General features: G+C 42.9%; 1 protein-coding gene across 1 annotated transcript; it reads left to right on the forward strand.

Moving 5' to 3' along the window:
- Positions 1-2,713: 2,713 nt before the first annotated feature.
- use1 (unconventional SNARE in the ER 1 homolog) lies at positions 2,714-11,575 on the forward strand (the record flags this gene model as incomplete). Its single annotated transcript, XM_083647739.1, has 8 exons — positions 2,714-2,815; positions 3,541-3,590; positions 3,980-4,058; positions 5,791-5,943; positions 6,315-6,330; positions 6,484-6,514; positions 7,133-7,295; positions 8,715-11,575. The coding sequence occupies 8 exons, from the start codon at positions 2,714-2,716 to the stop codon at positions 8,895-8,897; spliced, it is 777 nt and encodes a 258-aa protein (XP_083503865.1). The 3' UTR covers positions 8,898-11,575.
- Positions 11,576-12,670: the final 1,095 nt, after the last annotated feature.

Consider the following 12,670-nt stretch of genomic DNA (forward strand, 5'->3'; position numbering starts at 1 on the left):
ATGTGGACACACGGCCTTAGCTGTCATTGTGCTTGTAGACGTGCTGTATTTCAACATTGTATTGCAATATTGTTTACAATGAATACTGTTGCCTTTTTGGGTGTAATTCCCCCACACTGGACTTTTTGCCTACTTGCTTGGCTTTCTTCTAAATCTGTATAAGCGGTGAAAGTTTAATTTCTCCCTTGTGCCGTTAAATCATTTCAGCAAAAAAAATAAAAATGGCACATAGCATTGTCGATTAATCGGTTAATATATGTAATATAATGTATGTTTGGATCGATCAAATGCTTAACGCCGATTGATCGATAGTCGATTAATCATTAACATCCCTATGTACCGGTAAGCGTGGCTCTGTCTGTGGACTAAAAGCTTCAGCCCCTGTTTACATCTGGTACTGTAGCAACCTGGCTTGTATCTGGATTTGTGTCTATATATTATTTTGACACCTGACATGTTTCTATATTACTGTCCAAGCTTTCTGTTTAGTTGACATAAACTTGAGTTGGAAAGTTTATTTTCATGTCTGTAGTTGTCGTCACCCAGCATTCATGTTAATGTCCGGTGAAAAATGCGATGTCTTAGTTATTCTCACATCTCCCTCCCTCCCCCAGATCTGTGGTGGCTGCGACTGCAAGCTGACGGTGATCGACGTCAAGGCGGGCAAGACAAAGTTCCAGCGATTCGTGGCCAGGGTGAGGAAGGCACTCCTTTGTTGCGTTCTTCCGCAGAGGCCGTGCGCACGCCCTCACCCCTCCTGCAAGTCGGCCATTTAAAAACCTGATCAGGAGACGAGAGCAGCCCGGCCGCCGTAAAGACAGCACCCAGTCCCTGTACATTGACGACCCAGACTGCCAACTGCTGTTACCTTTTTCCTCCTGCCCCCCCTCCGCTGCCGCCTCCTCCTCCTCCCTCTCTATGGTTGCATCTTCACCTCAGCACCAGCAACCCCAGATGCAAACCTCGCCTACAAATGGCCGGAGACGTTTTTCTGACCCAGACATACCTTATATGGACGATGAGGTCTGACCAGGGCAGAAAAGAGAGCAAATGAATTGGAGGATGGGCAACAATCTCCCAGTAGAGAAGGAACCACACGATAAATGGCACACGTTGCTGTCCTAGATGACAAGACAAGTAGGTGGTTTGTAGTGAGCCAGGAGAGGATAGAGAACCACAGTAGAGAAACATAACCTGTAGAAGTGAGTGGACATGAGAGAACGGTGGTGACATGTGCAGTAACCAGGGTGGGCCAACAAAGCACAACAGGGGAGAGACAAAACGGAGGCTGTTACAGTTGCTGTTGTCATGGGAACTAATCAAGAAGCTGAAAATGTGTCTCAACTCTTGTCGTCCTATACGACAGCGAACACAACTGGACAATGTTGCCAAGCACTTTTTCTATCATTAATATATTGTGGTTACTGTTGATGAAATCAAATTGGACGTGGGCTGTGTTTTCAGTGGCCTCATGATGGACCTTTCATCTGTTTATTATTTTTATTTTTTTATTCAAGGTAATATTGCATTATTATTTGCACCTTTCCATTCCTTAGTTCTCCTAATGACCAAGTCAAAGCAGCAGTGCTCATGGAAATGTTAACGAGTGCCTTGATTCTGTACTGTAAGTTGACAGTGTACAAACTCATTGGTTGGTTTGACCTGTAATCTTTATGGAATTGGGGGTTGGGCGGGACAGGAGTGATTTTTTGGGGGGTGGGTGTACTTTTGTATGATACTTGCCATTCCATGTGGACAATTCCCTAATTTGCAGGCTCTTTGAAGCATGGATTTGGTCCATTGTGTAATATGATATGTAATACAAATGTTCCTCTCTCTCTCTCTGACTGCTGTTGCATGCTGATTGTCTGTCTTGATTATGAGGAAGATGTGTAGGTGTGTATTGTTTAACAGGGAGTGCATGGGACTGAATGTGAGCTGTGATGTTACTATTAAACAGGACAATACAGTACATGATGCTTGTAACCTCTGCTGCTGTGTGTTGTGTTTGGTTATTAAATATACTTTTATAAGACATCTTTCTGGCTCCTGGTTTCGATTCATTTGGTTTATATCAGCTGTTATATACACTAGCGGATGAGGAGTGGTTGAAATTCCATTCCCTAACAGGCACCATGGGTGATACTGCTGTTACGGTACGGAGGGACTACTTCTGTAGACCACCTTTCCTGTAGACCCCAGAAAATCCACAATATACTACTGTACTAGGGCCATATGAAATCAGTTTTATTTATTTATTTCCGAATTCAGTTTTCCCCACTTAAATTTTCATTTAGGGGTTGGGATAGATGTGCATTTTTGATGACTTGGCTCTCTCACACAGCCTCTTCGACATGTTTCTCAAAGTGAAAACCTCAGCACCAGATGCAGCAGGAGAGAGAAGCCACGTGATGGGTCTTGTATCTTTTAATACATCCATGGCCTCAACGCGAGCCTGAATGCAGCATACAGTGAGCTGAGATGTAAAGAGTAGAGACAAAGACAACATCTACAAGTCTCAGAGAGGTACAGTCGAAAAATGAACACTCCGGCTCATGTCCCGTTTATATCTTTGAAAGGATTTTGCTGGGTATAACCTGTGTATTAATTTAAATTCTCGAGGAAATATTTTTGTTTTTCAAGGGGGGGCAGCCGCAGCGATTTTGACTACGTCATATTCCCGCGACGGTCTTGTCTGTCAGTTTTCACAAACATGGCTTCGTCTCGGTTAGAGATAAATTTTGTAAGGTTACTGTCTCGCTGCGAATCCATAGCTTCGGAGAAGAGGGGGGAAGCGGAATGGAGGTTAGACAAGGTAAATGACACCGAGTGAATGTCATTATCCAATACAGATTCCCTTTAACCGTTGTTTAACATGACTGTTGGAAAAGCGTAGCGGGCTCTAACCTTAAGTTAGTTGTCACTGCTGCAACAGCAAGTCAGCCACTGGCTCTGTGGTTAGCCACGTCGTCACTGACAGCAGCACTGATTCGTTATAGTAGCCTAACGTTAAAGCTAAGGCGGCCAACTTAAGTTGCCTGTTTACGATAGGTTTTGCAATAAACCACGCGTTCCAAAAAACACACTTGAATCATTCTGTGTACTACCAGATCATGTTTGCTAACTTTGCTAGCTTGATCATCTTCGTCACAGAGAGTGGACATCACCTGTCTGCTCTCCTGTCGATTATAGCTTGTTTAGTTAACATGCCAGATGATTTCGCTGTGCTATTCATTGTTCCAACAACTACCTGAACTAATTTCAACGTTGAATTATTAATTAGCGTAGTTTCCAGTTGCTATCAACGAAGGCTAAGATTTCAATGTGTTGTATTGGTTTCGTACGTTATTAAGCTGCTTTATCTTGGCTATATTAAGAAGCTTGTGTCAGACTGAGCTACTGTAGCATTACACATGGGAACAACTTGAACTTGGCCTGGATTGAGTTCTGTTTAACTCAAACTCTATTAAACTACCAAATAAACATCAGCCAAAGCATATTAGGAACATACAGCCAGTGTTTTTGTTTCCTCTCCTGCAGTATGTTGGTGCCCTGGAGGAGATGTTGGTGGCTTTGAGGAAGAGCTCAAGGTAAAACATGTTATGAATAGCTTGGTACTACTTATCTAATTACACTGTTACCATTTAGTATATAATATTAACGTCCTTTATTATTGTTCATTTGCCAGAAATGTTGCAGTAGTCATACTGTATGTTGTGTATCATGATGACTGTAGGTCTCCTATGAAAAGGTGACTAAAGACTTTGAGTTTGAACTTGAGAAATCACAGTAACCTTGTGATGCAAGAAAATCTCATTGACACCCTTTTTTACGAGTGCTTAAGAAGTATTTTAATAAAGGGTAGATATTAATGGTGCTTGAAAGAGGTCACACCATGCAGGAGGAATCATGTTCTTGGCCACATAACTGAGATAGTAGTACTGTTATTCAACAATGATTTGGTTATTTATTTTCTCAGCAAACCCACACCAGAAGTTCTGACAGAATACACAAGGAAAGTAGATTTCCTGAAGGGACTTCTAGAAGCAGAGAGACTGGTCAGTGGAAATATTTTACACTGTTTAATCACTTTAAAGAATTTCACCATTTTCACACATCATAAGCCATTTCCAAACAGGAAGTCTGGACTATACCTGCATTATTCAGGCGATACCGTGGGTTGGCAATGTGCCAAAAAGTGAGCGCTTGTTACATCGCCCAAAAGCCACCAGTCAAAATAGTGGTCGCACTAACGTTAAACAAGTGACATTCAAGTCATATCTGACTAGTTTTAAATGTAATTCAACCCACAAAAGTTACGTCTCGATACAAGACAGACAGGCAGACCGGCGGGAGGAAAATAAACCATTCAAGCTGTTTGCAGCACTTGGCACTTGAGGCAATCGATGTATCTGGCCGTGAGTTTGCTCGTTTAAATAATTCATATGCGCAGACGATTAATTAATATGCATGAACATTAATAGCGGGCACATAGTGTATGGTCCACAGGATCATTAACCTGAAAGCCCCTGTGTACCTCTCTGGCTATTTCCTGAGGGTTAGCGAGGTGCACAGTCACTCCACCAGGGGAAGCTCAAACAACGTTGTTCCTTTTAAATTTAAAACCTTAATAGGTAAATTTACTTTTTTATACTCAGCAGCGATTCTGTGGAACAGTCTCCCCGAAAATATAAAAGATCTAGGGTCCAAACTCACGTATAAGTCCACCTTAAAACAGTGGCTACAGAGCGGCCCCTAAGGTTGGCCCTTTCTGCAAGAATTGATTCGAAATGATTATTGCAGAAGTGTAAAGGTTGTACTGTTTTTTTTACATGTATATTTATGTGTGTATTTAGGTATGTGTACAGGGGTGGAAGTGTGTACGCGTGTTTTTGTATATTATGTATTTATATGTATGTATATACATATAGATGGTTTTTCCTGTATTTATTTATATGTGTAACGCATATAATGTTTAGTTTGTTAAATGTCCCTCGCGCACACACGCGCTCATACATGCACACATACACTCACTCCATTTGCTTCACGTCTAGGACCACAATGGAAATAAGCCCTCGGGCTTTGTTGTGTTTTATTCCTTTTGTTTCAATGAATCTGGTCTTACGCTGTATTTCTCGTGCCATTGTTTCAATAAAGTTTTCAATCAATCAAAAAACACTTATCACCCAACATCCTAATGCAGCGCTATCAGTGAAGAAACAATTCGACTTTCACTTGTTTACTCACCAATTTGGCTCTCTTCCAAATAATCCAGCCACGTAACTACGTCCTTTCATGAAATTAAATAGCACGGGGACAATAATGGTTTGTAAAAGTGCCATTTAACAACTATTTATAGGCTATAATCATCTTTTCTCACTGGCTTTCCCTCTCACCCTTTACTCCACATTCTGGAAATGAACCGGGAGCTGCTACACTAGACTCGCTCTGCCGGCGACGCAGACTTTGCACTTGGGGTTTGGGTGGGTACGGTCCGTGTTCGTGGGATCGCGCTCATAACGGACATTTGTTGCTAAACATGCAGGCCGTCTGAGTAATGTCTGGATATGTTCAGGAATTCACTGCATGTTTAGAAATGGGTATGTTTGCTGTTATTCAAATATTTACAACAGTTTTATAAACAGTAGTGCTGACTCTGTATTTCTTATTCATTATCCCCCAAAATCTGAACAAGTAGTTCACAATCGTGAACTGTTTGTCGTTTCAGTTTTATTTTTGCTTCAGTCCAGGCGGATTTCTGATCTCATGGCTCTCCTGTGTTGTTAACAGTCTTCCTCAACAGAGAAAGCCTTAGCCAATCAGTTCCTTGCTCCTGGACGAACACCCACAATAGCCAACGAGAGAATGCCGGCCACTAAAACCGTACACATGCAGACCAAGGCCCGGTGTACAGGAGAGATGAGGGATGAGCTGCTTGGCACGGTAGGACAGCCTGTTCGCCTGGCCCTCACTGCCAGGCTCAAACCGAGACTAGCCAAGATGCAAGGTAGGCAGCTAACTCGTATTTCCATCTCCCACTGTGACTCGGATCAGACGGTGCTTAAGTTTAAAAGCTGGAGATTTTTTGCACATACAGTACCTTGCACCTTGGCTATTTTAAAATTAGCTGTCTATCACTGTCATCACTTTGGTGGTGAGTTATTGATATTTTCTTAACTAGCTGCAAAAACCTACAGTATTATGTAGGGCTTACCTAATAAAAAAAATAAAAAAAACAGGGTTTGGTAGAGAAAATACATTTAAAAGGCAACCTTCTGCCATTATAAATCTTCTTCTCCTCTGTCTCATTACAGGGTTTGATGGGCAAAGGTAAGAATTATTTTTGAATTCAAAGACACCTAGAATTCAATATCCATATTGAAGAAATTAAGAGTTTGAAATAATTTCCCTGTAGAGAACTAGTGGTTTTATGGGGAATACACATTTAGAAAGATGATGATTTTTCTCCTTTCCTCTCCACAGGCACCTCAGAAACAGACTTACGAAACAGAAGGTAAAGCTTTACAAATTATTTATTGTCGACAATAATTAATTCAGGATAAATCCCTATTCATTTGTGTGTAGATATCATCCATTGATTGATTGACAGGTGATGTGAGATTGACTTTTTACAGATGCTTCAGAAACTGTCAGGCCCAAACACAACTCAGTTTCTGCGCTTAAATCCATCCATCTTTGTAGGTATACAGCAGTGGTACTACAGAGGGTACTTGAGAGAAAGGGGAAAATCTAAGAATAAACATTAAAATAAATCTGCTCAGAAGGCACTCATTTCAAATCGTTCACTCAATTTCTTATTTTGTAATGTTATATTCTTCAAAAGGTGGGTTATCATTCATTCATTGCATCATACTGTATGCTGTAGTTTTCTCTTGCAGTTCTCTAAGCAAAATGTTGTAATCGTGTAAAGCGGGTACTTGGATTCAGAAATCAGGGAACTGGGGTACTGAAGTAAAAAAGAAAAATTGAAAACCACTGACAGGAATGCACTCTTCACTGCTGGATGCTTTTGATGTTGGTGACCTAGGAATTCAGACTATTTTCTTGCTGGACTCAGTATAGTCCAGAGTCTCTGAAATAAAACTTGCTCCGCCTGCCTGGCCTTCTACAGAGGCGCGCCCCTGGATGAGCGTCAATCCGCGGCAGAGCTAGATGCCGTTATGCAGCACCATCACAACCTGCAGGAGAAGCTGGCTGAGGACATGCTCCACCTGGCCAGGAATCTGAAGAACAACACTCTGGCAGCCCAGAACATCATCAAACAGGACAACCAGGTAAACATGAGCAAATGAAGAAAAGGGAGCGCTGCTTTACTACTCACCTTTAGGTGACAGTCACCGTTTTCATCCACTTGAATGATTTTGTGTCTGCCCTGGTATCTGTCAGCTTTTTCACTATCCATGACTTTGCATCCCTGCGTTTACTTCTACATTGGATTCAATTTGTAATTAGTCATGATTTGACTTGCCACATGGGAATAACGCTAAGGTTCAACTGATGGTTAACTGCTAGTCAACCAACCATTCAGGCAGCAGAGAAATGCAAGTTTAGATGCTACCTACCACTTTGTGTGGAGTCAGTGTAAGTCATCGACTGTTTATTATATATGGACGGAGCCTACCATGGTTGAAGTGGCCTGTCGTCGTCGTCATCTTGGGGTCCTTGCGCAGCTCACGTGAGACGGCACGAGACAAGGGGTTTCCCACAGCTGCAGCTCCGCTTGCTATTGGTCTGTGATCAGCAAACTGCGCAATCACTGGACAGGCAACCTGTCAATCAACCCCAAAACAGTATTTTATATCGTCTATTTTACTCTAAACAGGCAAGTTATGTAAAAATTCACACACACCCTACAGTTGTTAAGGTTAAAGGTGAAATTAGCTACTCATTTTTACCAACATTGTTGCTTTGTGGGTGTCCTGCCATTGAGAGACCAGGGGATTTTTTTGCCACTTTGCTCCAGCATATTCCAGCATTTCAGGTTATTTCATTTTTCTCAGAGATTTGATTTGGGACAGGGAGATGTATATATCCTTGCATTTTTTTTTTTTTTTTTTTAATCAACACTGTTCCCCAAACCTGTTTTCCTTGGCTGGTGAGGCAAAGTGTGTCTGCTGCTTCTGTCCACAAGTGGGCAGTGTGAGACAAGACACCCATTACCAGTTTAAAAATCTAAGAAGCCCCTCCACCCCACCCCCAACAACAAGCCAGAATCCCCCCACTGAAATAAACCTACCCCCCCCCCCCCCCCCACACACACACACACATCATACTCACTTTAAAGTAGCAGCAGCTGGACTGCATTCGTTACATTAACGTATCATAGCTGCTTCTCTTACCACAACATTTTACTCTATTCATGTACTTTATATTATTCTCTTTAACTTCATCATGCACCTTTTGGACTGTAATTTCCTATTCATCAATCACCCTTCTAATTTGTGTGTGTGTGTGTGTGTGTGTGTGTGTGTGTGTGTGTGTGTGTGTGTGTGTGTGTGTGTGTGTGTGTGTGTGTGCGTGCATGCGTGCGTGCATGCGTATCTTTACAATTTTTTTGTTTTCTGACTATTTATGTGACCGCTACGCTGCATACTTACACTAAGTCAAATCGTATTGTATGTAGTCTGATTACCTACTGTGGCAATACAAGTGATCCTGATTGGGATTCCTCCCTCTCCATCTCCCTCTCCCAGACCCTGAGCCAGTCTATGCGTCAGGCTGACATGAACTTTGAGAAGCTGAAGACTGAGTCGGAGCGACTCGAGCAACACACGAAAAAGTCTGTCAACTGGCTCTTGTGGATTATGCTCCTCCTGGTCTCCTTCACCTTCATCAGCATGATCCTCTTCATCAGAATCTTCCCCAGGCTCAGATGATGATTGTCTACACACAGTCTCCAATCCTCAGTTCTACGTCCTTCTGCGTTTACAGAACAATACTAACAACATAGGCCTAAGCAAATCTATGCAGTACTGTATGTATGCGTTGTACAGCTTGGTAGGAGTCGGCACTAAATCAATTCAGTTTGATGAATTGAAAAGTTTGGACTGAAGAAAATCTAAATGTGCTCTTGTAAAATCGTTCATGTTTCAAGCAAACAGTAGCCTGGTAAACCATCCAGTCACGTGAACTCACATTCTGTTTCGTTCTGCGTTTCCGTCTGGCCTCCAGCCGAGGGCGGGCCTTTTCAGAAATTACAGAGTTCACTAGCCAATATGGGACCTGGCTGCCTTGTAGTGGACATCGTAACCAGCCAATCAGGAACGCCGCTGGCAAAACAGTAATGGCTGCCTCCATAGCTCTCCAGCTTGAGCAGTAACATGAATGTTAATCAAATTTAAACAGCCATAAGTGCTGGATGGATCCGACGCTGATTGGCTGAATGACTGGATACTTCCACCCACTGAAATGACTGCACAGCACCGAGTCCAGACGCATCCACCAAATGAAACAGAATGTGAGTTCATGGACCTGATGGTTTTAACCAGGCTAATGGAGCGGAGCATAGAACTACAACATATAGAGTAGATATTTATTAATACATACTAGACAGAGGGAGGGTCTTTAAGAGCTGTAGCATAATCTTAATATCAGATGGAATGGACTATCTGAGCCTTAATCACTTTAATTGTTCAGGTAGGCTACTAGACATACAATACAGGTATGCACTGTATCTCTGTCCACCCAAGGGGATTAAAGTCAAATTTCATATTTTTTTCTTCATGCATGGCTGTGTAGGAGTTCACAAGCTGTCCAGTATATATAGCCACCAGTATATTGGCAGTCCTAAGAATCCAGTGTCAACAACACTGGCTTGAATTAATTGAAAGCCCTGTTTAAAAATCAGACTTTTGAACAATAGTGCTAAAACTTGAAATGTTCCACTGAAGTGAAATATTATTTATGGGCCAACAGAGTACCCTCCAAACATCAGTTTGATTTTTCATAGTTTGTAAAGGTCTGGAGGCATTAATTCTCAAGAGGTTTAGAACTACATGTTGAAGAAAGGGTTAGTATTTAATCCACTTGAGTTCACCACCTCAAATTCCCAATGCCCCTTTTTCTCTGAGTGTATGTATCAGCTGGCTATTTCAAAAAAGTACCGTCAGTTAATGATAGTGGGATTTGCCATTTGTTTTGTTGTCAGGTGTGGTGACAGTTGGATTGGTGGTGATGAAGCTTGATGTTGTATAGTAAATGACTGTGAGTGATGACCCCCTTTCCACCCTCATATCAAGGTAGGAATAACACTAGTGGCAGCAGTTGTAATATGCGTACAGCATCCCAACAGCCTCGATTTCTTCAAAAAAGAGAAGTTCACTTTTCTGAACCTTGCGTAGATGTTGGCCCCTTGTCCATTTGATCATCTTGGTGTATATTGTGTGTGTTGTGGAAGCTGTAAGGGATTGGTAAATGATTGAAGTGCTATACTGTATAGCGCCCTCTGTTGTTGAAGAAATGACTGATGCAGTGACTCTATGTGGCCAGTATGTGTCAGGCACTGCCTATGCTTACAAATAGCACCGGATAATAACCTCCATGACCCCAATAGTTTGAACAAGCCATGAATCCTAAATTAACCCCGCTACCCATTTAGAACTGATCTGAGGACGGAAGTCTGGCTTGGCTAAATAAATGCAGTTGGCCACAGAATTGAGTACAGCACAACCATATGGAACCCTGGGTAATCTTACATTTGGCATTTTCTCTAGTTCCCCGTTGGTCAGGCCATGAGTGCTCCCAGCTCTGCAACAGTGTTTTCACAAAATAATTACAAATTAATTAATAGACACTTTGAGGGAAACTGCTTACAATGTAGAAGTTAATGTTCATTGTGTGTTGTCGGTGTGAGCGCAGACTGCAGTCTATTCTGAGGTCTGTGTTAGCTGGCTGGCTTGCCCAGGCTTGCCGCTCTGCCCCTGGCCCTTCCTCTCTCTCTCTCCCCCTGCCTGCCTGCCTGGCTGCTGCCCCACCTCACGGCTGGCTGGGCTGCCGCGGAGGCCCACACCGGCTGGCTCGCCCGCCGTGTATTTTGGGATCCCTGGGGGGTATTTGTGCCTGTCGGAAGCTGAGGCATGCGGGCCACCAGGAGACCAAATGAGGTTGTGTCAGAGCGGAGACGTCAGCGCCCCCCTTGGTTTCATCACAGCTGTTTGCGCCTCCATTCTCGGGCTCGTCGCTAATGCTCTCGCCGTGCGATCGGGGCTCTTCTGAGGCTCGGGTTTGAGGGAATTGCCCTTTGAACTTTAGCTCTGTATCGTTGGCGTGATTTATCATGTTCCTTTATGGTTCTATCATCCTGTTCGCTGAGAGACTGCTAACAGTTGATGTTTTGCAAAAATGACCAGTGCGCCCTGTGCTGCGTCCACTTTTCCTACACAGACTTCAAAGCATGTGGGTGACTTAACTATTGTGTTGTTGTATTCAGCCCGTACTTTTGGGATCTGTGAGGCACAATGGACACACTTTAGAGAAGAGGCTCGTTAACGGCAATACTGGGTTTAACCTCTGACCCCAGCCAACCTGGAGGAGTGCCTTCCTGTGCTCCTTTCCCATGGGAACAGACTTAAAATAGCGGTGGACCCTCTGTGTTCACACAAGACATGTTCAATAATAATGTCTTACTGTAATAAATAAGAAATCTATTTTGCTTTGTTAAGACTTCTCTGTTTTCTGTTCCTGGTGCTGCACCTGTTCCTGGAGAGAGAAAGTGTGTGTGTGTGTGTGTGTGTGCGCGCGCGCGCGCGCGTGTGTGTGTCATCATAGTATGCTTTTAATTGGTTTGATCCCTCTAAACAGCATTGAGCAGAAGAACAAATTGTTAAGCATGAGAGAACTGCCATTCCACAGCACTGCAGCTTTTAAGCACCTCAACACTCCAGTCTTTTTAATTTAGTTTTTGGCTGCAGCTCCAGCGAGGATTTAGGTTGCCTACGGAGATGAAGGAGATTTTTTTTTTTTCCCTCTCAACTTTTTTTTATTTTTTTTCCATTCACTTCCCTGCCTTGAGGGAGCAAAAGGATAAAGATTTTTTTTATTATTATTCTGCCAATGTGCTGTAATGTTAATGACCTAATGGGAGTGTAGAATGCTGCTGCTATTAAGCTTATAATGTGAGTCACTATCACACACACATGCACCAATTCATGGTGATGAGAACCAACTTGAGTCTCTCCTCGATCTTATTCACTGAGCCTCTGATCCACACTTGCTCGGAAATTGTGCGTTTTACAGTTGTTTCTCTCAGTTTATGAGCCAATCGGCCTCATTTTGGTACAATTAAGAACCCTTTTTCTGCAGCCTACATCTATGGCAAAAAAAAGGTGTACTAATCCATAGGTAAATCTATGTACCGGTATACTGAAAAGGTTGAATGTTTTGTTTTTTGACTATAGCAGTGGTTCCCATGTTTGCCAGTGTCTGTGTTGTCCTCCTCTCATCTCACCAGTGTTGATCTCAATCTCCTATCTCTCGTCTGCACAGGTGCTGTGGATGTCTCTGTTTTGGTTTTGCCGTTACTACTGTTTCTCTTCAGACAACCCACCTCCCTGTGTGTGTGTGTGTGTGTGTGTGTGTGTGTGTGTGTGTGTGTGTGTGTGTGTGTGTGTGTGCGTGCGTGCGCGCGCGCTGTGTGTGTGTGGGTGTGTCT

The sequence above is a fragment of the Poromitra crassiceps genome (assembly GCF_964638095.1).
Source record: "Poromitra crassiceps genome assembly, chromosome: 12".
NCBI lineage: Eukaryota > Metazoa > Chordata > Actinopteri > Beryciformes > Melamphaidae > Poromitra > Poromitra crassiceps.